This window comes from Vipera ursinii (genome assembly GCF_947247035.1).
Source record: "Vipera ursinii genome assembly, chromosome: 2".
Taxonomy (NCBI): domain Eukaryota; kingdom Metazoa; phylum Chordata; class Lepidosauria; order Squamata; family Viperidae; genus Vipera; species Vipera ursinii.
In genome coordinates this window covers 173284041-173311998 of record NC_139513.1, presented here as the reverse complement: position 1 = coordinate 173311998, position 27958 = coordinate 173284041, and the positions used below count along the sequence as shown (strand labels likewise).

The 27958-nt window shown below is 44.0% G+C and overlaps 2 protein-coding genes across 8 annotated transcripts in view; one reads left to right on the top strand and one right to left on the bottom strand.

The window, feature by feature from the left end:
* Window positions 1–750: 750 nt before the first annotated feature.
* LOC310634275 (dynamin-1-like protein) lies at window positions 751–16141 on the top strand. 4 transcript variants are annotated; one of them, XM_083352490.1, is made up of 18 exons: window positions 751–803; window positions 1000–1141; window positions 1453–1603; window positions 2857–2903; window positions 5519–5590; window positions 5690–5776; window positions 7131–7293; window positions 8192–8312; window positions 8486–8617; window positions 9881–10087; window positions 10189–10309; window positions 11567–11722; window positions 12566–12655; window positions 13141–13239; window positions 13328–13471; window positions 13901–14010; window positions 14588–14747; window positions 15237–16141. In XM_083352490.1, exons 2-18 carry the CDS (start codon window positions 1040–1042, stop codon window positions 15291–15293), a joined length of 2019 nt encoding a protein of 672 aa, XP_083208616.1. In that variant the 5' UTR covers window positions 751–803; window positions 1000–1039; the 3' UTR covers window positions 15294–16141. The 4 variants fall into 4 exon arrangements, with proteins under 4 accessions (XP_083208616.1, XP_083208619.1, XP_083208618.1 ...); XM_083352493.1 differs by having other exon boundaries at window positions 753–788; window positions 1458–1603; XM_083352492.1 differs by having other exon boundaries at window positions 761–803; window positions 1458–1603.
* An 879-nt stretch (window positions 16142–17020) lies between these two features.
* Window positions 17021–27958, bottom strand: part of IQSEC2 (IQ motif and Sec7 domain ArfGEF 2) — a 158299-nt gene continuing 147361 nt past the window's right edge. For 2 of the 4 annotated variants that reach the window (XM_083357125.1, XM_083357124.1), the window contains 5 exons: window positions 26075–26214; window positions 25837–25962; window positions 24944–25043; window positions 24324–24485; window positions 21893–23726 (listed from right to left, as the gene is read on the bottom strand). In XM_083357125.1, the coding sequence (XP_083213251.1) occupies window positions 23434–23726; window positions 24324–24485; window positions 24944–25043; window positions 25837–25962; window positions 26075–26214 (821 nt within the window). In that variant the 3' untranslated portion in view covers window positions 21893–23433. Of the gene's footprint in view, window positions 21715–21892; window positions 23727–24323; window positions 24486–24943; window positions 25044–25836; window positions 25963–26074; window positions 26215–27958 lie in introns of those variants that run through there. The other 2 variants (XM_083357126.1, XM_083357123.1) reach the window with 2 other exon arrangements.

Here is a 27958-nt window from a genome sequence, read left to right as displayed (position 1 = left end):
ACTGCATGGACTTGTCCACGTGATCACCAGGAGTCAATACAGACTCGAATGGACAAAAAAAAAGTTGTGCAGATTTTAGCTTCCTTTGTATCTAATTTACAAGCCTTCCCCGAGCCAGAGCTGCGTTGGACTACAATCCCCATAATTCCTAACCAGCACCGGCCAAGATGTTAGTCTAGCTCAGGGGTAGGCAACCTCGGCTCTTTTATGACTCATGGACTTCAACTCCCAGAATTCCTGAGCCAGCCATGCTGGCTCAGGAATTCTGGGAGTTGAAGTCCATGAGTCATAAAAGAGCCGAGGTTGCCTACCCCTGGTCTAGCTAGCGCAATGAAAGTAAAATAATTCATTTTCAGTATTTTAATTTAAAAATACAAGGGGTGACTAACAAAACAGAGGTTGCTGGAAGCCGTCATCAGTTTAACCGCCGCTCCGAAAATGATTTTGCTAGTCGCCATTTTACAAAAAAAGAACTCTTGGCTGTTGCTATGGTTTCGGTTGCTAAAACCTTTCTATCTCTTGTAACTTTGTCTCTATGGTCGTATATTTAAAAAGCGTTCGAGATGGGGGGGCATGATTTGTTCCCTAGATGGCCAATGAAAATGTAACCTCGCCCTAGAAATTTTTTATTCTCCGAATAGAGCTGAAGACTGACTTGATGGACAGACGAATAACCTATAGGAATCAAGAAGGTCGAAGATCATGAGCAATACAGCTGGGGAAAGAGGCGGGCAAATCGGGGAATATTTCCTGGTTGTGGAGTGAATGGAGCTGTATCCGGATTCAGGGTAAATATTCTAAGGGTGAGTGTTAGCCCTGCTTGGATGCTGGGCTCCGTTATTTGGGCTAAATTTGTCGGGAACGGCTCAGGCCCTTCCTTGGAGAAATGAGATGGCGTGCTCTTTGGAGGGGAGGGAGAAAACAAGGCTGCATGGTGGCGGGGGGGCGGGTTCCCGCGACTTCCAATTTTCTTTTGGCTAATCGTCCTCTACTTTCTAGGGAATAAGAGCCCCGTTCCACGAGCTGCACCTTCGTCATTATGGAGACTCTCATCCCTGTGATCAATAAGCTACAAGAGATTTTCAACACAGTGGGAGCCGAAATCATACAGCTGCCCCAAATTGTGGTAGTTGGCTCTCAGGTGAGATTCTGCCTCCACTTAAGAGCCTTATCCATGCCCATTCTAAATAGCGCGGCTTGAGTCTGTAGTAGAACAAATGTTGGTTAAACCAGTGTGTAAAACTTTTTGTCAGCTAAGCAAACTTCAATTTAAAGATAAGTGGGAGCTGAAAATATCATCTGCCCTATTAATGTGCAAGTTTGAGAGGATCTCATGAAAATGAATTTGTGAGTATGCAAGGAGGTAATCAACATTATATAATATGTTCTTCTTCTAAACAGGTAAGACACTGCTTTTTCTTTTTCCACCTGTAATGCTATTTGTTTTCACAGAGTAGTGGGAAGAGCTCGGTGCTAGAGAGCATTGTAGGTCGGGATTTCTTGCCACGTGGCTCTGGAATTGTCACACGGCGGCCCCTTGTCTTGCAGCTGGTCCATGTGCCAACCCTGGAGGAGAGGAGGCGGAAAGCTACTGGAGAAAGTGGTAAGGGAAAAGTTACTTCTCTTAGTGACAAAGTAAAACAGATGTGAGCATCAGAACATTACCTCTTTAACTCTGATCCAGAAGATGGAATATTATTACCTAGAAGGGGCTGACTTGATCTTTGCCTTCCCAATACTATAAATAACATCATTTGTTGACTGAAAAGGTTGATCACCTGGACCAGAGGTTTAGCCTTCTGAGCTTTCAGACTCGTACTGGAGCCAATCTTCGGGGAACTTCTCTCTAGCAGTTCTAGAAACTCCTTCTGCTAGTGAGAAGTTCCCTAAGGATGAGGTCCAGCATGAGTCCGAAAGCTTGGAAGACGAAACCTCTGGTCCCAGTGACCGACCCAGGTTAGATTCTGCAACATTATCCCGGGACAGGTATATTTGCATTCATTTGTGAAAAGGGTTAAGTTAGAATGAGTTAATTTTGTCATCTCAAGAGCTATATTGGCTTGAGAGTCCTGCATAGAAATAGTACTGTATGGGTATGGATGTCTGAAATGTTATCAAGCTGCTGCTGCGATTTATTTTTTATTTATTTATTTTAATTCCATTTATATCCTGCCCTTCTCCGAAGACTCAAGGTGGCTTACAAGCTTAGCATCAGACTTTGCAGTGCAAGTACATAATGCCATTGGTGTGCCTATACCCTCATTTTGTTGTTACCGCAGTTTGCTGCAGATGCAGCCACACGATGTCAGTGGACATGCCTAAGTTCCTTCCTCTTCCCATATCTTTTTCTTCAGAGGAATGATTTACTGAGGGAGAATATAAAGATTCTGCATTCCCAGTGAACATTAGTAATCCAAAACAGTTCCTTTGCATGATGACAGACAAGAATTGAGCAGCAAGCAACCTCTAGAAATGATTTCATTGAGTACAGGCTAAAAGGCTGGTGCTGCCTGATTCTGAATGACTATACTATCTAATGGGTGGAATGGGAATAATGGGTGGAATGTTGTTGCCTCATAGGGAAATAGTATGTTTGGTAGGATTTTTGCATCAGTGAGCTGTCAGTTTTTCACTGGCTCAACTGTACTAGCTATTTTATCTGACATTTTTGAGAGAAGCAAAATCAAACACCAGCAGACAACATAGGAGAATGGTTGTAAACATCAGAATAAGGCTATGGAGACACAGGTTCAGATCCTCGCTTAATTATAAAGTAAACTGACCAGGGCATAGTCTTGTAAGAAAATGGTACTGAAAAGAGTCTCATGTCTTTTGTTTTATTTTGTTTGTCTGCAGTTGCCCAGGCAGAGGAATGGGCCACTTTCCTGCACTGCAAGCACAAGGTACTGAGTGGGTGTGGTAAATGTGGAAATATTTATGGTTAGAGTCAGCTCGGGCCAATTGGCAGACTAGATGGGAAAAGACAATCTGTCTTTTCCCATCATACAATAACTTTGTTCTACGGGTATCCATTTTTCTCATTTTGTAAAAAACCTGAACATCTCAATCTTCTTGTAAGAAGAGATAAAATGAAATCCTTGGGGCAGCCCATATCAGGAAGAGGCATTCCCTCCTGCTACACACTGCAAGATCATTGAGGTGGAGAGAGAGAGAGAGAGAGAGAGAGAGAGAGAGAAAGAGTTACACTTATATGCACAGATTTGCTTTGTCCTACTCGTGCCTCTTTGTATGTTTGATGGCTGGATTCCTGCATCATGTTGAGTGACGGCTTTTAATGCTTGTTTGTTGAATAATCCATGTTGTATACACAGCCCATTAAGATAAGGGTTGGAAACGGCTAGAACGATGGGCCATGGGAGTGGCCGATCCTTTCTTCATTTCTCCGGAGAGCTGCTCCAAGGCGACGGGAGGGCTGCTGCCCTTCTACCATCGACCGGAGAGTCCTCTCCCCTGCTCATTGCCCCTCCTGGGTGACTTTTGACCCCTTTACAGCGGTCCCCCAGCAAAAGAAATACAAACAATGTGAGGAGCATTCTCTTTACACATCTGGCCATGCCGCGATCCAGAACCGGAAGGCTATTGTTGACTTTTTCCCTATGTATCTCCTGTTACTTGTGCCCATTCAGGGTTCCCCTTTCCTGTTTAATCATGGATTATAGGGCCAAAGAAGAGAGGACAAAGGCATGCATACAGTGAGTTTCTCTTAATTGGTGGAAGAATTCCTTCCTGTTACCAAAATATTTTTGTTATGTTATCTTGTACAAATATTAAGAAAATATCCCAATGGTGGATGCCAGGCAGAAGGAGACCCAAAAACTGGGGAGGGGAAATAGACATTCATTCCAGTCTTTCACTAAGCAGAATTTATAATGTCAAAAACCTTGATATGTTGGAGAAATGAACTGAAGATAGTGATAATAATATTACAGGCAAATACAAAGTTCTTCACTTACGAAAGTAAAAAATCTATAGACGTAGGAGATGATAGTGATATTTATGAAAAGGATCTTGGAGCAAACATTGTTTGCAAACAGAATGTGAGTCAGCAATGTGGTGTGGGGCTGCTGCAATAGAGAAATACAGCTTTTGGATGGATCAACAAAAATATAATTTGTAAATTACTGGAAATAATGCTTCTTAATTCTGAGTGGTCGGATCTTCACCTATTGCATCCAGTTCTGGGCACTATACTTTCAGAAAGAAAGAAAATGACTGCAGTGGGCCAGGAAGATAACCTGGGAACTAGAAAAATAAATTCTATGGCTAGAGATTGAAGGAGCTGAGTATATTTAGCCTTGAGAAAAAAGAAAAAAAACTGAGGAGAGTATGGTAGTGTTCTTCAAATACTTGAAAATATGTCACACAGAGAAAGGCTAAGGCTTATTCCAGAGCACAGGACTCAAAAGAATGCATTTAAATGATAAGAGGAAATCTGATTAAACGTTTTAATAGAAATCTCTTCCTTTCCCCTATGTTGAGTGTCTTCAAGTTGAGGCTGGATAGCAGTCTGTCTAGCGGGGATGGTCTTGATGGCTTGACTATCACCTTCCCATTACATGGTACTGAAGGGAGCAGCCAGAAAAGAAATTCTGTCTGAAAAGGAAATCCAGTAGTTATCTTTTAATGGTTTGCCTTTTCCACAGAGCTTTCTTTTGACTGCTTCACTTACTATTCCTGGAAAACAACTTTCTTCATCTCTCTCTTCTTTCTAAGGTATAAATGTAAATAAATACATAGAACATGTAGATAAGGATTTGTTATCTTCCAGATCTTACAAATTTGTTAGAATAAAGCCTGTCATACGTGTGCTTAGCGCTTACCTAAGTAAGTTGACTCATTTTGGCATGTTGTAACTTATATATGACTTATAGACACTCCTCCATGCCGTGCTAGGTGTTGATCCTCAGTCTACATCTTCAGATTTTATGGCCAACCAAAGGCATTGTATGTGTACACTGCCAAAAGCAGTGATTCCATTCTTTATGAAATTTATATATAAAAGTTTTATTATGATTTTCAGTCAGTCATGTTGAAAGACTTATCAACTTCTACACATTTTTCTTTTTAAATTAACTTCTTCCCAAGGTTGTGTCTTCTGTGCCTTTCCTAAAGCTCACTTGGAATTAAAGCCATTCTTTTTAACAATACGTTTATGGGATGGAAGCCTAGCACTTCCAAGCCCCACATCTCTCTTCTATTCTGCAGCTGCTGAATTTTTTTTTTTTTAAAAAAAATTTGCCAGTAAGTTTGGCGGGTTTTGTCTTTACTTTTTATGCAAAGCTATAACGTGATATATTTTATTATATTATGTATTAAAATCTTTGAGGTGGAGAACTTACGCTCTATTCTTTCTTGGTTTCTCCTCTTCCGCTGTCTATTCCCCGCTCTGGTTCTGCCACAAGCAGGAAAGATGGGTAGAAGGATCAATAAAAGAGCGGGAAAGCAAGTGCCCTTGCCTGTTCTCCTGCAGCTCTTTCTGTTTGTTCTCTTTCCTCAGACTTTTACTAATTTCAGTGAGATTCGGCAGGAAATTGAGATTGAAACCGAGCAGATGACTGGGACCAATAAGGTACTGACTCTCTTTGAGTCCTTCTCCCCTCTTGTGAGAGTCCCTTTAGTCCAAATGCCTTTTTTGTGTCTTCCTCTTAATAGCTTTTCTTGCTTCCAGGGAATCAGTCCAGAACCCCTGTACTTGAAGATCTATTCACCTCATGTGCTTAACTTGACGCTGGTAGATCTTCCAGGAATCACCAAGGTGAGACACTTAGAAATAGTGCTCTCCGTCGCCCATTTCTTAAGAGAGACCTAGAAGCTACTGATTATTAGTAGGCTTCCCAATGACCTTAAAGGCAGAACTTCATCAGCCATATCTGGGGAATGTGTAGCCCTGGGCACCAGTGCACCAAGTGATGGGTGGTCTCCCTCTTTTCTCTACCACTTTTCCCTTGGGAACGTTCCTTTTTAACCGTTTGCACATATTGGACCAGAAGAGCTGGGTTACAGTGATGGTGAGCAGAAGATAAAAGAGTGTAAATGAATAACAGATGTAGAATTGACTCTCCTTCGCACACCGTTGTATTAGATTCAGAAAAGAGTTTCAGTTGAAGGCCTGACCTTTCACAGGAAAACTCCCCAAATCCTCTGGCTACAACTGGAGGGTTGTGTGATTTGAGACAAAATGTCTCCCACAGGCTGGCATTTCGCACTATCGCACCACAGGCGATAGAAGCGATATTGGTAGCTTTGTTTTAGGTAAGAGTCAGGTTCAGTGGACAGGTGTGTTTACTTGAGGCAGCCTCAGTGTTTGCATAAATCTGGGCCTAGTCTGGAGCAAAAGAATCTCATTTCCCACGTGAATCTCCAAGCTTCTGCGTCTCACTGGTGTACATTTGTGCTTAAAATAAATATGTATTATTATTCTGCAGGCTATATAAAACAGATCAGCATTTGCGATGCTTTTGTTTAATTTGTTTTGCTTATGCTGAGTGTGGAGAAAGGGCATATAACAAACACCTCTCAGCCTTTTTCAGTTTAAACATTCCTTGACCTCACATGCCTAAATTTATTGTTGCTGCTAAATCAATTCTAAAGCATGTTTTGTTAGTTCCTAGATTCTAGGATAAGGTTCTGCACCCATGAGGACTAGAAACATGTCCTTCCTTTCAGTCTACAGAAATATTCCTGGATTAGAGGATATGGTCTTCGCTGAAGATAATACAGTTAGGAACTGGAAGGGCATATTTCTTAAATACATGCATCCATGTTTTTAGGCTACAGATATGAATTCAGGAGTCCTTTTGCATCTCAGACCTAGTTCTGTTTTTCCTCCTAGAGTGAGACATATGAGTCCTTGCTCCCTCTCTTGGGTGGAAACAGCAGTAAACAAGAGAGCTTAATATGGTGTGATGCAGTTAGTATTGCATTATTAGCCTTCTCAGTTCAGAATGGAAGTAAACATAAGGAAGTTTTCTAGGTTTGTCCTTTTCTAATTTCATAGTAAGTCTGATCTCTTAATACAATGTGTTATATTTTTTTACATTTTACTGCATAATATTTTAGATCTTGGGTGACTTATAAATCTCTCAAATCCAACCTCTGCAATATCACAGGTGCCTGTTGGAGATCAACCCCCTGATATTGAGAATCAAGTCCGAGATATGATCTTATCCTACATCTCCAACCCAAACTGCTTAATCCTGGCTGTCACTGCTGCCAATACTGACATGGCCACATCAGAAGCACTCAAACTAGCACGGGATGTTGACCCTGATGGTATGACTATATTTGTACTTGAGGAGGCGAAATCAGGAAAATGTGGAGAACCGTGGGATGTTATAAAATAGTCCTCTTTTTTTTTGAAGCTCAGGGGAGTTTGATTTAGTAATACCTGCAGAGCAGAACTGAATATTTATTTGCTGTCTGTTAAGATCCGTTCTTAACTGATGGGTGATTATCAGGAAGGGGAATAAAGCAGGAGGGTGAGCCGAGGGAGCGTTTTTCTCCCCTTCTTTACTCCCATTCTGTAAGATCCAACACAATAGATTTGCCCCAAGTTCCATCTGTCAGGTGAGGCCATCTGAGTGGCCTAGGAAGCCTGCCTCTCTGTTATAACACCTGCCCCCTGGAACACCCTCCCTGAAGACTTCTGATGCTCACTGTTTCCAGTCTTGAAAAATCTAACTTTCCCCCCCAGGCTGTGGGATAGAATGGGGGAAAAATATGAGTGGGTTCCACTCATTTATAGTGTCTGCTTATTCCTCCTATTACGATCATCTTGTAGTCTTTTTGGTTTAATGTACTACAGTCTTGTTTTTAATTTGTACATGACCCAGAATCTCTTAATGAGCTGGGCAGTCTTAGAAATCTAAATTATAAATGCATAAATTGAACGATTTCAAAAGATATGCAGCCTTGGGGGGGGGGAGCACACAAGGAATAAAGCAGCAGCTCCCAACCTAGATTGCTTCTGATATATTCTTGCACCCCTTACAAAAGTTGAAAATAATGAATTATACATATGCACTATAACTTTGAAACTTCTAAACCCATGTTCTTGCACCCCCTGGAATATCGTCTCGCACCCCCAGTTGGGAACCCCTGGAATAAAGGAACAGCCTGTGTCACCCCTCCCCCTTCTGATATCACTAACTGGAGAAGAGTTTCTCTGCAGGGCGAAGGACGTTGGCTGTGATCACCAAGCTTGATCTGATGGATGCTGGGACTGATGCCATGGATGTACTGATGGGCCGGGTTATTCCTGTCAAGCTAGGCATCATTGGTGTGGTCAACAGGTCAGTGGTGATGCATGCAGTAACCAAAGAACCTAGAGTGGGCTCCTATGTTAGATGGAGAGGGCAGCTGGTTGCAAAACCTCTTGTTTTGCCAGAGCAGGATGTTGCTGGTGGGTGAATCCATCAGGCAGATTTTGTTAATTAGATGGTTGTTTTTTTGCTTCCTGTGCTAGGAGCCAACATGATATCAACAGTAACAAGAGCATCAGTGATTCTCTGCAGGACGAGCAAGGATTCATGCAAAAGAAATACCCTTCACTTGCCAATCGCAATGGCAGTCGTCATTTGGCCAAAACTCTCAACAGGTGAGAAGGAACTGGGTGTGGTTAGGGGTTGATCAGGAAACCCCCAGGTAGAATGGGTCCCACTGCTTGGGGATGCTTATCTTCTATGTAGAAAAGAGCCACTTCTGTCCTTTACTCTGAAGATGAGAGCCTTAGTGGATTAGACTAAGACATCTCTATTCCCTCTAATAGATCTAATCGTTGTGACCTCGAGCACTGAAAGCCTCATATTTAGTTTTTTTAGGAAGAAACACACAGACAGCATCCCTGTGTCCCCAGGACTGACATATTCATTGGGCATATAGTGTCTGGTGCCTGTGAAAATGTTTAGCCCTGCACATGCCAGGCTTTAAAACAAAATCTCGAGTGTGGAGTCCTTAGTGCTCTCTGAGCATGGCTATTTGCTTGTAGATGATTTCATTACCCAGCTAGCTATCATCAGTGTGAGTGAGTGTGGGGTTCGCTCCCCGTTTATATATAATAGTTTGGCCTCCCAGTGTTGGTGGAGATGTACTTTTCTCCTTGGCAATTCCTTGATTAGGGTATTGTTTTCTGCTTGATTGATTGCCTAGTGTTAACCCCTGCTTATCTGGGTGAAAAAAACCACACGCTGCTACCCTTGCTGGTAAGGCAAGCTACCATATAGAAACAGGGAGCAAACCACACATCAGCAATGATGGTGACTAGGGTAATGAAAGGTCAGCAAGCAAATAACCAAGCTCATAGAGCACCCCTAGGACTCCACAGTTCAACCCTGAGCTACATTTACTCTCTTCTGTTAAAACTTCAGCTAGCATTAAAATCGCAGAGCGGAAGCTAGGAATTGTAAGACATATTCTGGACAGAAATACTGGGAGTTATTTTGAAGCCAGGAATTGTGTGTGAGCTCCTCTTTGCCTTGCCACAGCATTTGTACATGAAAGGAGAATCCCACAGAAGTGTTTTCAACCTGAGTTGCAACTTTCCAGAATACCATCCTTCCTGTTCCTAACATCATTACACCGCTCAGCAGTAGAGTACAAGTATAGCATAACAAATAGATGGTTGGAATCGATTCAGGTTTCCCCCAGCTTAAATGTTTTTTTAGCCAGGAAGTGAAGATTCAGCTCAAGTGAATGACAGGAGTCTTTTTTTTTGTTGTTGTTGTTGTTCACCTGAATGCTGGCCTGTTTGGCCTAGTACTGTCCTCTCCAGCACTTTCCCTTTGGTCATTTGGAATCGTATTCCTTGAAAGTAGGATGTTTCCCTTAAAAGGCCAAGTTGATGCCTTTCTACCTTCTCCAGGCTATTGATGCACCATATCCGCGACTGCCTGCCTGAACTAAAGACGCGAGTGAATGTGCTCACAGCTCAGTACCAATCAGTGCTACAGAGCTATGGGCAGCCCATTGAAGACAAGAATGCCACTTTGCTTCAGATCATCACTAAGTTTGCCACCGAGTATTGCAACACAATTGAGGGTACAGCACGCAACATTGAGACTTCTGAGTTGTGAGTGAAGCCTCTAGTGAACAATATGGTGATGGAGCTGAATGTGGGATAAATAAGCTGGCAGTGGGATGCTGGGGCTGATCTGCTTCTCTGCTGGCCAGATGCGGTGGTGCCCGGATGTGCTACATTTTCCATGAAACCTTTGGGCGCACTCTGGACTCCATTGATCCGCTGGCTGGACTTACGATGCTGGATATTTTGACAGCCATTAGAAATGCCACAGTAAGTTAATATGATCAATCGTGTACACCAATGGAAGGTTGCTTTATCCATTATCCTTCACTTCCACCCATGTTCTCCTTTTCCAGTTAGGCCCCAATTACGTAGGTATATTGCGCAAGAAAATGTTATAGTGTAGTAACAGAGGTGTTGGGAGTTCACATAAAATTTTGCTGCTCCTGTAATTTAAAAGGGAGATGGGTACAAGCCAAGTTTCCTTCCCCTGCCAACTGCAGTAATGGGTAATGAGATCTTGGCTTGGAGCATTGTAAGAATTAAGAGTGGTTGCCTATCCTACTGAAAGCATGACATTCAGTTGCAGATGCTGCAGGCAAACTGTTCATTCATGTAGCCAGAAGGACAAAATATTCCCAAAATATACATGCTTTGATAGATATCTGTGGATATTATCTCAGTATTTGTAGTTTCCAAGCAAACACCCAACCTATTAAAAGCCAGGCGATAGAATGGATCTTGTCTCCTGCTTCAGTAACAACAGAGGACTGGTAGAGGATTAACAGAATAACAGAGTTGGAAGGGACCTTAGAGGTCTTCTAGTCCAAATTCCTGTTCAAGTAAGAGACCATATACCATTCTGGACAAATGGCTGTTCAATCTCTTCTTAAAAACCTCCAGTGATGGAGCACCCACACCTTCTGGAGGCAAGTCATTCCACCGGTTGATTGTTCTGTCAGGAAATTTCTCCTAGGTTGGTTGTTCATCCAGTTTCATTCATCATCGTTTCTAACGATAGATGTTTTGGTCTACATCTAGAAGAAGGAAAATAGGGAGACTGAGTTTGTCTGTCCCCAACTTAGAAGTAGGATAGCCGAAGGCAACCATTCTATGTTTTCTTGGCAAATTTAATTTCCCCCAAGATGTCCAGTTCTATATTAAATCCCTTATTTGCTTCTGGAGTGTCAGATGTAGCCTTTCTCGTGCAGGTCTTCTTCTGTACTTTTGGTACATTATGAATTTGTCTCCTTGAAACCACTATGCTGGCTAAATTATAGAAGACGTCACTGCCTGAAGGACATTTTGTTGACTGGGCAATCCTATAACAATACTTTGGCTCCGTCGTGTGAGGCAGTAACAAAACGCATGGTAAAGTTAGCAACACTGGAAGCGTGTATTGGACGTCAACGCCAAGTTTGGGGAGACTGAGCTACTTAGAACATCAACTGACCCACGAGTCCCTCTTGTATAGGCTTTTCCCCCCTGCCACCAGTTTTTAAAGATGCTTCTCCATCTCTCTGGCAGGGTCCCCGCCCAGCTCTTTTTGTTCCCGAGGTCTCTTTTGAGTTACTGGTGAAACGTCAGATCAAGCGACTGGAGGAGCCAAGCCTTCGCTGCGTGGAGCTCGTGCATGAGGAGCTGCAACGCATCATCCAACACTGTACCACCTACAACACACAGGTACCGTCTCGCTGGGCTTAGGATCGGTCAGCCCCTCTGCCTCCGTCCCCAGAAGAAGGGCTTTCAAGTGGGCTCTGGACCCGCATTCCGGTACATGTGAACTCTCAAGGGCTGGTTGTTAACCTTTCCAAATGCCCAACACTCACAAACTTTTTAAGATAGCATCCTTCAGCGAGGGAAAGCTCCACTATACAGATGATCCTCAACGTAGGACCACTGTTGAACTCAACATCTTTGTTGCTAAGTGGGACTGTTGTTAAGTGAGTTTTGTCCCGTTTTTACAACTTTCTTGCTGCAATTGTTAAGTGAACCGCTGCGGTAGTTAAAGTTAGTAACACAATTGTTAATTGAATCTGGCTTCCCCATTGACTTTGCTTGTCAAACGGTGATCCCATGACCTCAGGACACGGCAGCTGTCATAAATATGAGTCAGTTGCCAGGCATCTGAATTTTGATCACATGGTCATGGGGATGCTGCAGTGGTTTAAGTGCTGAAAAACGGTTGTCACATTTTTCAGCGCCATTGTAACTTCCAACGAATGGTTGTAAGTTGAGGACTACCTATGTTCAGTTGGTCTTACAAGTAAGGAAAACGTATTTATCTAAATAAATACAATTTTCTATCAGATCAGTTGTCATAGAGGGAACTCTTTACTGGGTGGTCTGTAATGACTTCTCTTAAGGATCCATTGGTAATTTTGCTCTGCATTTATTTTCAATAAGTCGGTGTGCAATACAGTGATGCATTTCACACTGACTGTGATAATAACTCAGATAATAGTTTAGACATCTTGATTTTATAAGTGTGTGTGTGTAAAACTAAAAACAAAACAAAATCTTTAGGAGTTGCTGCGTTTCCCCAAGTTGCACGAGGCCATTGTGGAGGTGGTGACAGGAGTCCTTCGCCGGAGGTTGCCCATCACCAATGAAATGGTAATTGGGGCTTTTTTGCTATGAATAAAAGTGTGGAATGGTCCTTGCTGCTAACATTTCTTCCAGACGCTTTGAAGCTAGTGGCCGTATCTGGAACTTAAGAGTGTATAGTATATGCGCTCTCATATGGCAGCTGTTTCAGTAGACATGGCTAGTCTGAAAACACCTCACAGCGAAGTAATAAAGTTGCACTTTATTGCTCCCTCTACCTACTTCCTACTATGAGCCCAGGATGTTTTCTATCATTTCAGCTAACTGCAATGTTGTCTGGGGAGCTGAGTATACTTCCAAATGACATATTGGGTTATTTCTATTTTTTTATTAACTCTTCTGGGCTCTTTGTGAGGCCTAGTAGTAGTCTTGGAAATAAACATACTTAAGACTGATGTTTTTGCTTCAAAGATCTTGGGCATTATTGATCTTGGAACATTGAGCACACCGTCACCTCACCAGATACCCTAGGCCTAATAATGCTTCTCTTCTAGGTTCATAACCTGGTTGCCATTGAGTTGGCCTACATTAATACCAAGCACCCTGATTTTATAGACACAGCACTGGTCTCTGCCTCAGTGAGCAGTTCTAAGGTAACTTTTCACAGATAATCTCTACCCTGTCCCTAATGCCTACCTTTGTCTTAACGTGCAGCTTATTCTTGTATTTCTTCCAATCTAGAGTGACACTACTATAGATGGTACCTGGCGATGGAAAAGTGAGAAAGCAGAAGAACCTGCCACTGATGATAGGCCTAAGGGATCGTGCCACTCTTTGGTCTATTCTAGCCCCAGCTGGTCGCATGCAGTCAATCTACTGGACACGGTCAGCTGGGAGGAATAGGGAGGGAGAAAGCAGGTGGGCTGGCTAGAACTTAAGCTAGTTTCAGGAGCAAAGAATGTTGCAAGGAGTTGCATTGCAGAACTGGAAGAAGTGCCAGTATTTGCATACGAGCTACATGAGCTTACCGTTGGTTTATTGCTTTTTGGCCCTACTGTATAGACAACTTTGGTTTGTATTTATGTGGCAAGATGGGTTACTGCAAAATAAATCAGAATAACAGAGTTTGAAGGGACTTTGGAGGTCCTCTAGTCCAACTCCCTGTTCAAGCAGGAGACCGTATACCATGTTGGGGAATAGATATTTATCATCATCTCAGCCAAGGTGTAGAATCTTAAGTAGCTGCTCTCCCAGTTAAGCTGCTATTGCATTTGGTGAACACTGCTCACAGCCATTTCCCCTTCCTCTCCCTAGCCCATGCCAGCAACGAGGAAGCTAAGCCAGCGTGAACAACGAGACTGTGAGGTAATCCGGAGGCTTATCAAGTCCTACTTCCTCATTGTGCGCAAAAGCATCCAGGATAGGTAAGTGGTTGACAGGAAAATTAGGTTAAGCATTAACGACGTGAGCTGTGTCATCTGAATTTAGTACTCCTTCAGCAATGGATATTCTGCTTGTGGAGGTTTGAGAATAAGCAGTGACTAGCCTAATATTAACAATGGCAAAAATTGATTTTATGCAACTCCTTGTAGAAAAATTAAGACGTTAGCCATTTTTAAATGAGTGGACAGCCTTTCTTCCTCAACACTTAAAAGTTGTTGGGGGGGTGGGTTTGAGAAACTCCTGTTCTCAAAATTCTTGGTCAGTTTCTGACAAATTTTAATGTATGTGGTTTCTTGTTGCTGTAATCAGAATATTTCATTTTCTACAGGCACATCAGTTCCCATGATATGCAATTCAAAGTATTTTGAATAACAAAGCATAATTTCAGAAGTACTACAGGTGGAGATTATCTAAGTCAAAAGTGCTATAGTAACCTATTTCTGCTAGCAATAGGAAAGATGAAATTATACTTGAACGATAACTGTCAATAAAGAAATTGGTGACTTTCTTTTAAGAATTTGTGTGTCCAAATCAATTTATCTGCTTTCCATCCTGTAGTGTTCCCAAAACCGTGATGCACTTCCTTGTGAACTACGTCAAGGACCATCTCCAGAGTGAACTTGTGGGCCAACTGTATAAGCCCCAGCTTCTAGACACACTCCTAACAGAGTCCGAGGACATGGCTCAGCAGCGTAATGAGGCTGCCAATATGCTCAAGGTGATGGAGGGCAGGGTTGCTAGAGGTCAGCTCTGGTTCAGTGATGGCAAAAGGAAACTATGTTTCTGGCTCACCTGGAGCAGAATCAGTTTGCTGCTTTAAATCTTTCCTCAAATTGGAAGCAGCAAGAACCCGTTCCCCAAAGACTGAAAATGGCTGTGTTCCAACCTTTTAAAAGCCTTAAGCATCCCAAGTAGCCTTTTCCACCTTGGCTTCCTCCATGTGTTGTCTAGCTTCATTTCCGAGACTGAAGGTAGTGTAAGGTTGGGAAAGATCCAAGGAGCCTATTCCAAGTCCCATCACCATTACCTCCAGTCTTTTTTTTCAGATCATTGACAAAGCACCCACTTCTCAGCTACCTAGCTGACGAGTATTTTACCTTTGTGCATATACAGTGCGTTTTCAGTACCACACTTTAATGAAACTATTCCGTTCCCTAGGTTTTGACGTGCACTTGAGTCCTCAGCCAAGTCTTCTGCTCTTTTGCAGGCATTACAGAAAGCCAGCCAAACAATATCAGAGATCCGAGAGACTCAGCTCTGGTGAGATGCACTTAAAGCTTCAGAAGTTTCCATGTTGCAAGAACATTACTCGCCCAGAACCATGTAAATGTTCAGCTCTTGACTCCCATCTGAATCTTTACTGTTTCCCAAATGGGAAAGAAATTGTGTCCTCAGTGATCAAGTTCTAGTTTAGAACAAGAGTGTGTCCCTATTTTAACTGCGTTGAAATGTCCGTGGTACACGGATAGCATTTTGGAGCCTGCATATGGTGGCTCTCTCCTGCTACCTCATCTGTCTTCCGTATTTTTCCAATGTTGCTAGATTCGTCAGTATTAAATTCCTGCTTTGATTGTCAAGCTTGCATCCTTAGCACTTGCAGAATTTGGCCAGTCTTTCTTTATAGCAGATTTAATCTAGCTCTAAGTTCTACATATTTCCTGAATCTGGTGCATTTGGTACATGTACTGAAATGAAACCTCTTGTCTTGTGTTTGCTTAACTATTAGGAATACATTGTTCCGTATTTGGCCTTGTAAATGTCTTTTATTCTTGTAACTGCTCTACAGGTAAAAAGAGGAGCCTCTTTTGATAGATTAAAAATGCCTGAGTAATCTTGAATAAGATAAGTGGTGCCTGACACTAGAGGGATTCATCTACTCTGGCCCAAACAAGGCCCTGATAATGCTGGATCTCACGCTGGACTGTGCTTTCACAACACGTTTTACCCAAGAGTCATGTGTAATAGTGTCACTTGTGGGAACCTTAACCTGTTCCTGGATGCTTGATGGGTAGGGATGGGAATCTGAACAGTTCCAAGTTTGCACGTATCTGAGCCAAGCAGGGACCAGGTTTGGCTTGCAAATGTTCATGAAATAAACTGTGGAAGATTGTACAGTTGGTGTGTTCTGTTTTCTTTAAAGGCAGTCCAAAACAGATGATAATTGTAAGTTACTATTAGGGTGCCTGGATCCCGGCAACCATCCAAAAATACCAAGTGCCGTTGCCGGGCTTACGTTCTAGATCCCAGAAGAAAGGGCTAGAAAGCAAAAGGATTTGAACCGTCTTACAAAATGGATTTTGTAGAGGGTGGCATAGAAGTCAAAATATGTATCTGGGGAATCTGAATCAATTTGATTGACATGGATTGAGTTTTCCTTACACAAGTTGTCCAGGAATAAACAAGTCATTATTTAAAAAGGAGGATATCTGTAGCTCAGGATTGAAATGAGGCATCATAACCTGATGATCTGGTTCATTCATCATACAAATGCCTTTTCAACATTCAGCGGTTAGTTCAAATTGGTGTGCAAAATTTCTATGGCACTTGGGGGCTGGAGCTGCTACCCTAAGGCCCTATGTGGTCTTTTCTTTGTTATCTATCCCTTGAGCTTAAAAGGTTAGTTAACTGACACTGGAGTTACACAACCAGTTGCTGTGGTCTGCAGCACCCTCTGTAAACAGGTGGCTTGACGCTTCTGCCCTTCTGGATAGTAACCATTTCTGCTTGTAGATGCAGGTTCATTCCCAAGACATAGACTGGGCTTAGAAAAGCTGCACACATGTAAGGATTATTGTGAGGGGGATCCATCAATAGGTGCTGCTCTCCTACAGCCTGCAGGGGCATAATTTAGGTGGAAAATGCTAAAAACAAGCTCGCGGCTGGCATCCTGAAGGGTGGAAGGTCTGTTGAATCAAGTTTCACACACGCTGTCAAGTTGCTACGTGGCTGATAAGGTAGACAAATAATGGACAAGACAACGCTTTTTCACACAGCAAGGACATTTGATCAATTTATGAAGCATCAAATATACATTTTCATATATACAAAGTGGAACTGATTGGGTGAGGGGGGGTGAGAAGGAAAGGAAACAAAAATACAGTCAATCTGAGAGAAGGGGCAGAGGGAAAGCCCCATGCTATAGAAAATACATGGGCTGGAGAGACCACCCCCCTCGTAAAGGCTGGTATTTATAATATATATTATATACATAGAAATCTGTACAGCAACAAACCCAACACAGGAAGTGCAGTGCAGGGCAGGGACAAAGTGCATGCTCGGGGGTGGGGCACAGGGTGGGAAGACCTGACATGGGTTATGATGTGGGGGGGAGGAGGAACCCAGGACTTTGCAAGGTGGCACACGGGAGGCCTGAGCTGCCACCTGATAAGATTCCTGGCTCTCCTCTCAAGGCTGTGGAGCATAATTGGTTGGCAGAGGGCAATGAAGCCTAGTGCCTCAAATCTGTGGGAATCAAGAAACCCTAAGCCTCCTACCATTTGCTCCTCTCCCAGTCTTCCCCCTTCCTCAAAGGAGCGAGAGAAATCTCACCTCTCACTTAGCCGGCTCCCCTTAGAGCAGTCACTTCTGGAAGTTTAACAGGGCACTTGAGCAGAGCGTATACAGGCCACAGCAAACCATTAAGCCCCCGCCCCCTGACGTTCTCTGTACCACTGACTGAGCAATAATCTTCCTACCTCTGGCTGGGGAAGATGGCAGTTGTAATTCAGAGAATGAAGAGGGCAGCGGGTGCGGCCAGCTGGATGAAATATTTTTAGCTTGGGCAACCTCTGAGACTAGCCTAAATTTCTGCAGCCCAGTAGAGCTAACCTTCAGAGGTGCCTAGTCTGCATTTTAGTATGGGTCACTGCTCTACTTTCCTCTTCTAGGCTAGGGGGGGGGAGAAATAGTGTGCTTCTATTATTAGAAATCTGGGGAGCACCTCTTTGCATTGTATTAAGCAATAAAATAATTTCTTCCATCCAAAATCCATAGCATCTCCTTAAAAATATAAAAACAGGCACTGTTAATTCAGGCATCATTTCCTTACTTTCTGAAATGATGACTTGATATCGTTAATCCAGCCTTTTCTCTCTTTGTCCAAAGCTAAAGCAAGAAGACCCTAGGAGAAGCCCACCTCTTAACTTTACTAGGCAAGGTAGGTGAGTGGCAGGACAACGTAGCACCTCGAGAGAAGGAAGAAGGTGAGGTCTGGATGTGTGCCCCATAAACCTGATTTGGGACAGCAGAAACTGGACGCCATCTTTTTCTGGAAACGCAGCGCACAGGGATTAAAGTGCATCTAACTTCCCAAAGGAACTAATTGGGAGAGAATCCTACTCTACCTCCTCATTACCAGGCATCAATGCACTGAGTGGATGAAAAACCAATTTAGGAGAGAAGAGATCACAACAGTTTACTCTCCACTCTCCAATTCAATCAGGGGTGGGTTCAGAAAGCCCAAGAATATAGAAGTCTGTATCTTTAAAAACAGATTCAGTGCAAACCCCAGAGCAGGGGTGGGGAGAAGAAGGGAGTTAAAATAGCCCTTTATGAATAAGAACCGAGAGGGCAGGACACATTCCCTTCCCATATCCCAGAGTTCTCCATACTTTGGACTCGTCTCTTCCCCACAGATCCTTCACATCTCCCATCCGAATCTCTTTCCTTTCTCTACTTGAAACAGCAGAAAGTCACAAACTCTGCAAATTACCAAGACAGCCTCTCTTCATCACCTCCCCAAAAGAGTAGGGGGGGGCAAGGACTCGTCATCTCCACACACTGCAGATGACTGACAGATGTTTCTTTCTCTCTATGGAGCAAGTCAACAGGTAAGACAGCTTTGAAGAGGAAGAGCCTATTTTGTAAAATACAAAGTATTGTGGTCTAGTAATTGGTGACACTAGAAGGGCAAGAGAGGTAAGACCGATTGAAGGTATCGAGGACACCAAAACACAGAAGCATCTTTGAGGAGCAACCTGCGCAAGGGGCATGGTGATACCCACAGTGCTGAAGGAATGTGTAGGTAAGTGTAGATATTGCCTTTTCAGATATAATAAAGAACCTGCCTGAGGTGTTTTTTTTCCTGTGGTAATGAACCACCACCCCCTTGATAGAGACAGGAAGGCCTACTCCCACTAATATCAAAGTCAGAAGCTGCTCAGCAAAAACAGTTACTTAGCACTGCAGCAGTTCCATGTCACAGTTTGAAAGTGGGCATTAAATAAAACTGACTCCAAGTCATGGCAATAAAAACATTATAGGTGAGAATGGGCAATATGATCTTTTCCTTGCTTGCTTATTCCAAAAGGGGCTGCTTTTCCCCAAATAAAGACAGATGGTTGGGGAAAATGGAGGCTTATGAGGAGTTGCAAGGCGAAAATGGCAGGGCTAAACTACTTCTTCTGCACACACATTTTCTGTGCCACTTTGCAGAATTTGGCAGTGAACAAAGTAGTGTATGTAGCCCCAAAGCTTCACCTATTGTCTTTAGAACTCTCTTCCGTTTTCTGCATGCACTAGGGCTGTTTGCAATGAGGAAAAGTGAGTTCATGGTCCACAGGACCTATTAAAATCTAGGTTAATCAGACTGAAAACATGTTTGGGGTAAAAAAATGAGAGATTCTTCTTCAGTCATTCTTCTGAGTAAAAATTATCATTAGAAAGCAGGATTCATAAATGCCATTTGCGGTTTAAACATGACACACAGAAGGCAGCCAGAGGGACTATCTGCTACCTATTAAAAGTTTAAAAAGACAAAGATTTTCCTCTTATCAGCAAATTCTGAAAAGTCTTGTTTGGATTAGTGCTTTCTGGAGAGAGGATCTGAGCAGCTGAAAATACAAAGTCCTTTGCACAGCTTCCTCTGCACATTAGAAACCACCACACGGGGCAAAATTGCCTGGGAGACTAGCCAGTATCCCACATACAGCAGGTAGTATGGTCATCTCTGCCCACTTCTGACAATGGGAGCATGTAGCAAAATCATATGACTGATTGCTTCACCCCTTCCTTCCTTCCTTCCTTCCTTCCTTCCTTCCTTCCTTCCTTCCTTCCTTCCTTCCTTCCTTCCTTCCTTCCTTCCTTCCTTCCTTCCCATCACCCCAACATGATGCTATCAGAAAAGAATTTGCTGCTCCCAAACACACAAATGTGACTAAAAGTTGGGATGAAAAATTTTACCTGTTTGGCCATACTCCTAAGACAACACAAACAGAAACTTGCTTTCCACGACACTGCAGCTTATGCTTTTGCCGTCCACGGTCACCACAAAACTACCCTGCTGTCCACAGATGCTCAGAAAAAGATGGTAGGAGTGGGGACAGATGACCCACAAGGAAAAGAGGCAGAGCTCCCCAAAGCAAAGCCCATGTGAAGCTGTGCCCCCCTCAGGCCACGCACGGCGTTGCAGGTCCAGATTTTCTTCCTTTCCAAGGGATGCCCTCTCTCAGTTCTGGTCCTAGGAGAAAGAGGGACGGGATGTGGAGTGGGGAGGAGGAAAGGGAATGGCCATAAAACCTAGACACCCTCCTGACCTCCATCCTTCCCCATCACTTCAGCTGCAACAGGGGAGGCCCCAAGCTCTGTTATTTATATATTTATAGATCTGCTATCAGTTCCATTGTGGTGGCGGCTGCTCACACAACGGTGCTGATTCTGTTGACCGGCTTAGGCTTGGGATTTGGGGGCCCTGGAGCAGGCATGGCTGGAGGAACCCCCTGGTGCATGGGCATGTGCTGGGCCAGAGGGGACGTAGGAGCGGCCGGAGAGTGGGGGCTGAGAGGCGTATGGGGCGATGGAGGGGGAAGAGGTGGGTAAGAAGGGTGCGGGGGAATGGGAGAATGAGGTGGGGGCATTGGAGGCTGGCTGTGGTGTGGCTGATGGCCGTGATGCCCAGGATATGGTCCCATGCCAGAAGGCAGAGGAGGTCGCTGTAGGAGCTGTGCGGGATGATGGCTGAAAATAAAGTGCTTTGGGGCCTGCTGCCTGTGCAGGGTGTGCTGCCCACTGACCCCTGACTGATGCAGTTGCTGGGGGTAGGTGTGGGCCAGGGCATGCTGAGGGGCAGGGCTGTAGAGGGGCAGCGGCGAGGTGGGCTGGCGCCCATGAGGGAAGGGAGGGTGCTGGGAAGCGGCAGCAGCCATCTGGTGGCGCTTCTGTGGCCCAGGCCGACCGAGAGTGTAGTGGTGGTGGGGTTGCGGTGTAGGGAAAGCAGGCACTGCCTGCTTCTGAGGGGGAGCCGAGAGAGGAGGCTGCTGGGAATGGTGGTAGCGCGGAATCTGAGGGGGCAGAGGGTTGGAGGGCAGGGCCAAAGGTGGGGGTGGGGGAGCTGGCTGCTGGGGGGGCGGGGGCTGCTGGGGATAGGGGGGTGGGGGCTGGGCAGAGGTGCCATGGCAGTACTGGGCATGAAGTGCCTGCAGCTTAGACTGGTTGCCATCAAGGAGAGAGGGGTGGCTGTGATGTGGGTGGTGCTGGGGCAGATGATGGTGGGACGAAGATGCTGAAGAGGAGGATGCCGAGGCCTGGCCGGGGGGAATCTGGAAAGGGCCCTTCCCACGCTTGCTGCCAAACAGGGAGCCCAGGAAGGAGGACGAGTTCGAGGGGGGCCGAGGCTGGGGCTTGTATTCCTCTGGAGGAGGTGGTGGCGGCACCCTCTGATGGGGATGTGGGCTGCTAATGATAGACCCCTGGAGGCCACAAGGGATATGGGTGGAAAGGCAGAAGAGGAAGAGAGGAAGAGAAGGGAGAGAAAGACGGGGCATTAAACAACCGGTGTCTATAAGCCCCCCTAAGCCGACAGTCTGGGCTTTCCTAGATTTGCTCAGGCAGGTTTGGCTCAGATTAAACTAAAAAGTTCTGGGAAAGGAAGCCAAGGCTCCCACAGTAAGGGAAGGATGCACGTGGCCTTTGACCTCCCTCTGGAGGTGGACAGAAAAGAAGAGACAGAAGCTGCAAGGCAGAAAGCGGGAGAAGGACAGAGGGACCCCAGCTGCATCCCTCTCCTCCCTCCTCCACCCATCCTGGGCTGATCTTCCTCTAGCCCACTTACTTCAATTGTGCTGTCCAAGGATCCCACGCTGTTACGGCGGCCCCGCTTGCCTGCAACAGAGCAGGGATTAGCGAGACCTGAACTTCACCCCTTCCCTTTGCGCCAACCCTCCAATTCTGAAGGGGGGAGAAAGTACCCCCATCCCATCCCACCAAAGCAGAGCAGCAGAGCAAAGGCAGAGTTAGCAGAAGAAAAGAGGGAAAGAAGAGTGTCTTGCCCTCGTTCACCTCATTTTAGTACATAGCAAGCCTCTTCTACTGCAGTAAAATTACTTGGGTCGGGGTACACAAATATCGCGCACCCATCACCCCTGACCTCTGCATTCCTCCTGAGACTCAGAGTGCAACTACATTTCTTCCTCACTCAAAGTTTGGAAGAGAGAAAGATCCATCCATCCATTCATCCATTCACCAGCTATTGGATAAATTCTTACATTCCAAAATCCTTAGGATTTCTTATTCCTAAATCAGTTTTATGGAAGAGATGTAAATGATGGAAATCTTTTTCCAGACATAAAGGGTAGAGGGAGCCATAATAATTATATTTTGGAGATAAACTGATTTCTGGGATGGAATTAAGTTACAGTTTGAATGGAGCTGGGTTTTTAAGAGAGCTGTGACAGAGCCAGTTTTAACAAATTCAAGTGCTAAAACCTTTTCCTTGGCTGCATTGCTCCAGCTTAAAGGTGGTGATGGGTGCTCCATCTTGAAAAGCTCCCCTCATGCAAAATCTTCCTGCAAGTAGAAACCTAGGAAGCCAAGGGAGAAAGGTCCAGTCTGAATTTCTCCCTATTTTTTTTTTACTTGCAGGGATTTCTCTTTTTTGTAAGAGAGCACTGAAGTAAACAACCATTTAAAGCAGAGGTGGCCAATCAACAGCCAGGACCCCACAAGCCCACAAATGCTACCAAAACCTGGTGGCACACTAACACACCATTTTGAGGTAGCGTATGTATATTCATAGTTAGCTACAAAAGAGGCTTTTCATAGTTTTAAATAAGAACACTTTAAATCCCCCTCTGCCAATCCCAGAAAATCAAAAAAAAAGAAATCTCAAGTCTATTGATTTAGCCAAGAGCCACAGCTCTGCTCACTGTGGCCCTTGGCTTCCCCAAAATAGTTGTCCACACTCAATCCAAAACCTGAAGTAATACAGTTTAGGAACTGTCCCGGCAGGTCCTGTCTAATGCATATATTGGCTCAAATTCTGGAACCCAGAACCTGGATACCAGAAGGGCAACTAAGCATTGCCAGCTGCATTCCTAGAGAGGCCTCCAGGACACTGATGATGTCATCTGCTACATTCTGCCACACATTTCCGTTTCGTGGAATCTGGTGATATTCCTCTTAGGTTCTCCTCAGCATAAATGGAGAAATTCTGGTTCTTTCCTGATCTTCATCCCAGCCCTGAGCCTCCCACGGTCTCTTCTCCTAGAGCCATAGAGAGAACCTAGAGTCCTGAACCCCTGTCCCTCACCAGCATCAGAGAGGTCACGCAGGGAGCTATTGAGGGCACTTCTCTTCAGGCCCTCTCCCATAGTATAGGCATCCTCTAGACTGCTCCGGGTCAGGGTGCCATTCACGGTGTCCTTAGGCCCAGAAGAAGGAGAGGCGTTGGGGCGCATTACTCCTTTCTGTTTTTCAAGTTCCGCTGTGATGGAAGAATAAGACAGAAGAAGACTGATTATTTACAGATCTTAGGATGGTGCCTCAGCCTTGAGTGACAGAGCAACCACATTTCTGATTTATAATGATGCAATGCAAAGGCTACATTGGGAATAGACAAGTACCATGAATATTTGTGAAATATCATCCCAAATGGAAGGGCAATGACTTCTAAACACAGGAAGCTTATGCAATATTCCCACCTCAGTTCTAAGCTTTCGACTACTTGCCCATTTTCAAATACATTCCCTGTAATAGCAATCAACCCTGACTGCTCTTTAGAAGGCCAGATCCTGAAGCTGAAACTCAAATACTTTGGCCACCTAATGAGAAGGAAGGATTCACTGGAGAAGAGCCTAATGCTGGGAAAGATTGGGGGCAACAGAAGCAGGGGACGACAGAATGAGGTGGCTGGACGGAGTCACTGAAGCAGTAGGTGTGAGCCTAAATGGACTCCAGAAGATGGTAGAACAGGAAGGCCTGGAGGAACGTTGTCCGTGGGGTCATGATGGGTCGGACACGACTTCGCAACTAACAACAACAACAACAATAACAATCTGGCCCACAGCAGTTCCTCACTCACATTCCACACGGTATTTCTCCATCTCTTGCACTTCAGCGATGGACTCCCGCAGGTCACTTGTGAAGCGTAATCGGTCCTGCAGACTGGGGGCATTGAAGATGATCAGGACTTTTCGTTCCCCACCGGGGACAGCTGAGAGTAGTTTAATCCCATACTGGTAATCTGGTTGGAAGAAAGTCAGATGCTGAATGATGATGAGTCCGTGACAAAGCAAGGATGGCAATCATGAAATGGGCCAGAGGGATGGGTTATTCCTGAGGGTTAGCCCAAGAATGAAGAACTGAAGGATATACAACAGTAAAGAGCAAAGGTCCTTCAGAAGCTGGCTTACAGCAGGGAAGATAAACATGCCTGCCCCAGCTGGACAATTCCAGGCTAGTTTGGGTTGCATTCTCAGCCTGTCTGGAAAGCACAGGACAAGAAAGTTCTGGGTAGGTAGGGGATCCAATGAATCTGTTGTTGCTGTAGTAGGCACTAAAGGTCCAACAATTCTTCTTTAAAGGGGACTTAAAGGATCAAGATGGGGAGAAGGAGATAGATTATAATAGGAGCAAGTATATGAGCCCACAGAGAGGTGACTATAAGGCCTCCCTGTTGGGAATTTGGGCAGGGACACTCACAGGAATTCTGAAAGAGCTGTAGCTGCATCTCAACAAGTGGGAAGCTCTGGCGGAAACTGTAGGTCACAAGGATCTTCTTCTTCTGGAAAATCTTTGTCACCTAAATGGAGGAGAGAGAACCATGAGTCAACCACCATGCTTCATTTCCTAATCTAGGGCTCATTGAAAAAATAACGTATACATTTATGTAATACTAAAGATATAAAACGGAATCTCCTTTCATATGGCTGGATGCAATTGACTCTAGCAACTTTTTAAAGGAAGTGCCACATGAATCAGTCCAGTATTTTCATCTCACATTAGTCATAAACTATACAAAATGACTGTCTAATTCATCGCAAGTTTTCATAGAAAACTGAGATGTAGCTGCATGGTGGAAGCTCTCGTTGATATCTCTCTCAGACACAGCCTTGAAATTCTAACTTTTAAATTACTTTCTAAAAAACAATAATTTTACAACACTATGATGGCACTACCAGTCAAACGCCTTTCAAATGGGCGTGAATTTTAAAAATTTCACTTATACATCTATCTTTTCTTCTTAAAGGGCTTCTTTCCTTCCCAGTAAGCAGTTTTACCAGAAAGCCCATTTTCATTATTCTAATCCATCAATCTATCTCCAGCACTGAAATACTCTCAGTATTTCCCCTGTGACGTTGGCTCAACTAGGTAGGCAAAAGAGAAAAAGAGATCCAGTTTGTGGCAAGCTGGCAAATGGCCCAGTTTGATAGAAACAGAGCCTGTCTAGGCCCCTTTGCTTCTCGACAATGCCCATCTTGTTTCAAGCCTTTCATCACCTGGGTTTTTCAAAACTTTTGCATGAGAAGACGGAAACTTTCTCAACTCTATCTCTTCCCAAAGAAGCTGAGTTCCCTCACCCCCCTTGACCTTACCACTAAGAGGTCATTGAAGAGGAAGACTTCCCTTTGGTGCAGGCCAAGCCTCTGGGGCCGGTTGGGATCGGGGACCTCATACAGCTGGCAACAGCACACCAGGCGCCTATGGGGCAGAGAGAGAACCTGGTGGGATAGAGAGGAAGAACATGATGGGAGCAGATCTGGAAAACAAGTGCTTGGCAAAGCTCTCTTTGCAAACCACAGTCGACCATTCCTGAGGACAGTTTCCACTCACCGGCTTTTTGCCCACAATCATGCGCTCAACTGCCTGGACCTGAGAAACGTGATCATCATTGGTGCGTAGTTCTCGGCTCTGTATCCGCTGGTAAATCCCTACCAAGAGGTCACGGGGAATATCCTCCCCATTATCGACCCCTGGCAAAGAAACCAAGAGGAGGAATCAACAGAGAACAGAAAGGCCACATTTAGTCTGACGAATAATACTGTACCCACACAGCATAATATTGTATGTTTTAGGCCTTGTAGGCCAGTCACAGCCTTATGCTTCAGTGTAATTTAAAAAATGACTTTTCGCAAGAAATTCATTCAGATCTCTGGCAAGATTTTATTTCACAGGTCCCTGGCAGCATATCATGAGGAAGGGAGAGGGGGGGGGGAAAGGGGAGCAACGTGCCACAAAGAGAAAATGAATGACCTGTGTAATAAGTGGTGACTCTGTTCTTGCACCATTTACCTCAAACCTGTCCTTTTCCATCACATGGCCCCATAGATTGCATACTGACAAAAAAAGAAATTTTCACACGGAAAAAAATTGTTCAAAATAAATCTACATATCATTTTCAAAGCCTGCAAAAGCCCTGAAAGATAGGCTAGTACAATTCCCATATTGGGAACTGTGAGAATATATACTGCCACCAAACAGCCTACAGTAAATTTCAGGAAATAATAATAAATAGCTGCTTTGGAATTGCACCCAAGGTGCCTATGACTATTGATTCTTTCTTTGCTTTCTTTGTCCTATTTCTATTTGCAGGTCTTTGTATTTTGTGATTCCCCCCCCCCCCCCCGTTCCTTCTCCTAATCTTCTGCTTAACATTTCCTACCGTCAGGAAATACCTCCAAATATTCAGCCTAATCTTTTTTTAAAAAAAATAACCAAAGTCAGTGTTTGTTCTATCTCCAATTTCAACAGAAGGCTAATCTCTTCTATTTTTCACTGGACAGACTTCTCTTTGGAAGCTAAACATGATTGTAACTGGGTTTTTTTTCCCCATTCCTTAGTTTCCAGAGACCTTATTGTACTGATAATTCTCCTTGCTTCACCTTCTTCATGTCCGGAATTGAACAATGTACTCCTAGTCCTGGAAGAACATTGTCCATAGGGTCGCGATGGGTCGGACACGACTTCGCAGCTAACAACAACAACAACAACAACTCCTAGTGCAGAGTAATCAATGCAGAGCTCAAAGATATGATTACATCCCACAGTCTGGATGCAGTGCTGCCTAAGATTGTGTCAGTCATTTGAACTGCTGCATCACTGTTGGCTCATACTCAGTTGGGGGTCCACTAGGACCCTTAGACCTTCTCATATACACTGCCATCAAGCAGGTTCTCTTCAATCTTCTTTCTCTGCATCTGAATTTTCCTACACAGATGAACAACTTTACATTTATCTTCAATGGATAACCATTAGATTTGTTCCAATATTCAAACCTTTTGAAATATTTTTGAATCACAATTTTGTTTTTTAAGGTGTTAGCTATTTCCCCTAGCTTGAAGTCATTTGCAAATTTATTATAATAATTTGCTTTTTATATATTTTTATTTTATTATTTTTTCATAGTCCATTATTGGTGAGTCACCTCTAAAGAAAAAGGAGAGGCAATGTTTAAGATGACACCATCTTACTATTTTCATACCAAAAGTTTTGAGTAGCTTGTATTAAAGTATTGACAAATTATGTCTAGGTATTATAAATTTTGGACCAAAACAAGCAGTACTCTGGAATGTGCAATATCTTTCTTGCCACGTAATTAATTTCTTATTACCTTAATCATTTGCAATGATTAATGGCACTGAAGGCATGTCTCCAAAATTGCTGCAAACCTTTTCTTGCATCTCTCTAGCTTCTGAGATTTTACCAAGCTTGCTCACA

Coding starts and splice junctions, on each gene's coding strand:
- LOC310634275 (XM_083352490.1), top strand. CDS start 1,040: ATGGAGACTCTCATCCCTGTGATCAATAAGCTACAAGAGATTTTCAAC. Junction 14,011..14,587: donor CGCAAAAGCATCCAGGATAG/GTAAGTGGTTGA, acceptor TCCATCCTGTAG/TGTTCCCAAAACCGTGATGC. Junction 14,748..15,236: donor AGGCTGCCAATATGCTCAAG/GTGATGGAGGGC, acceptor GCTCTTTTGCAG/GCATTACAGAAAGCCAGCCA.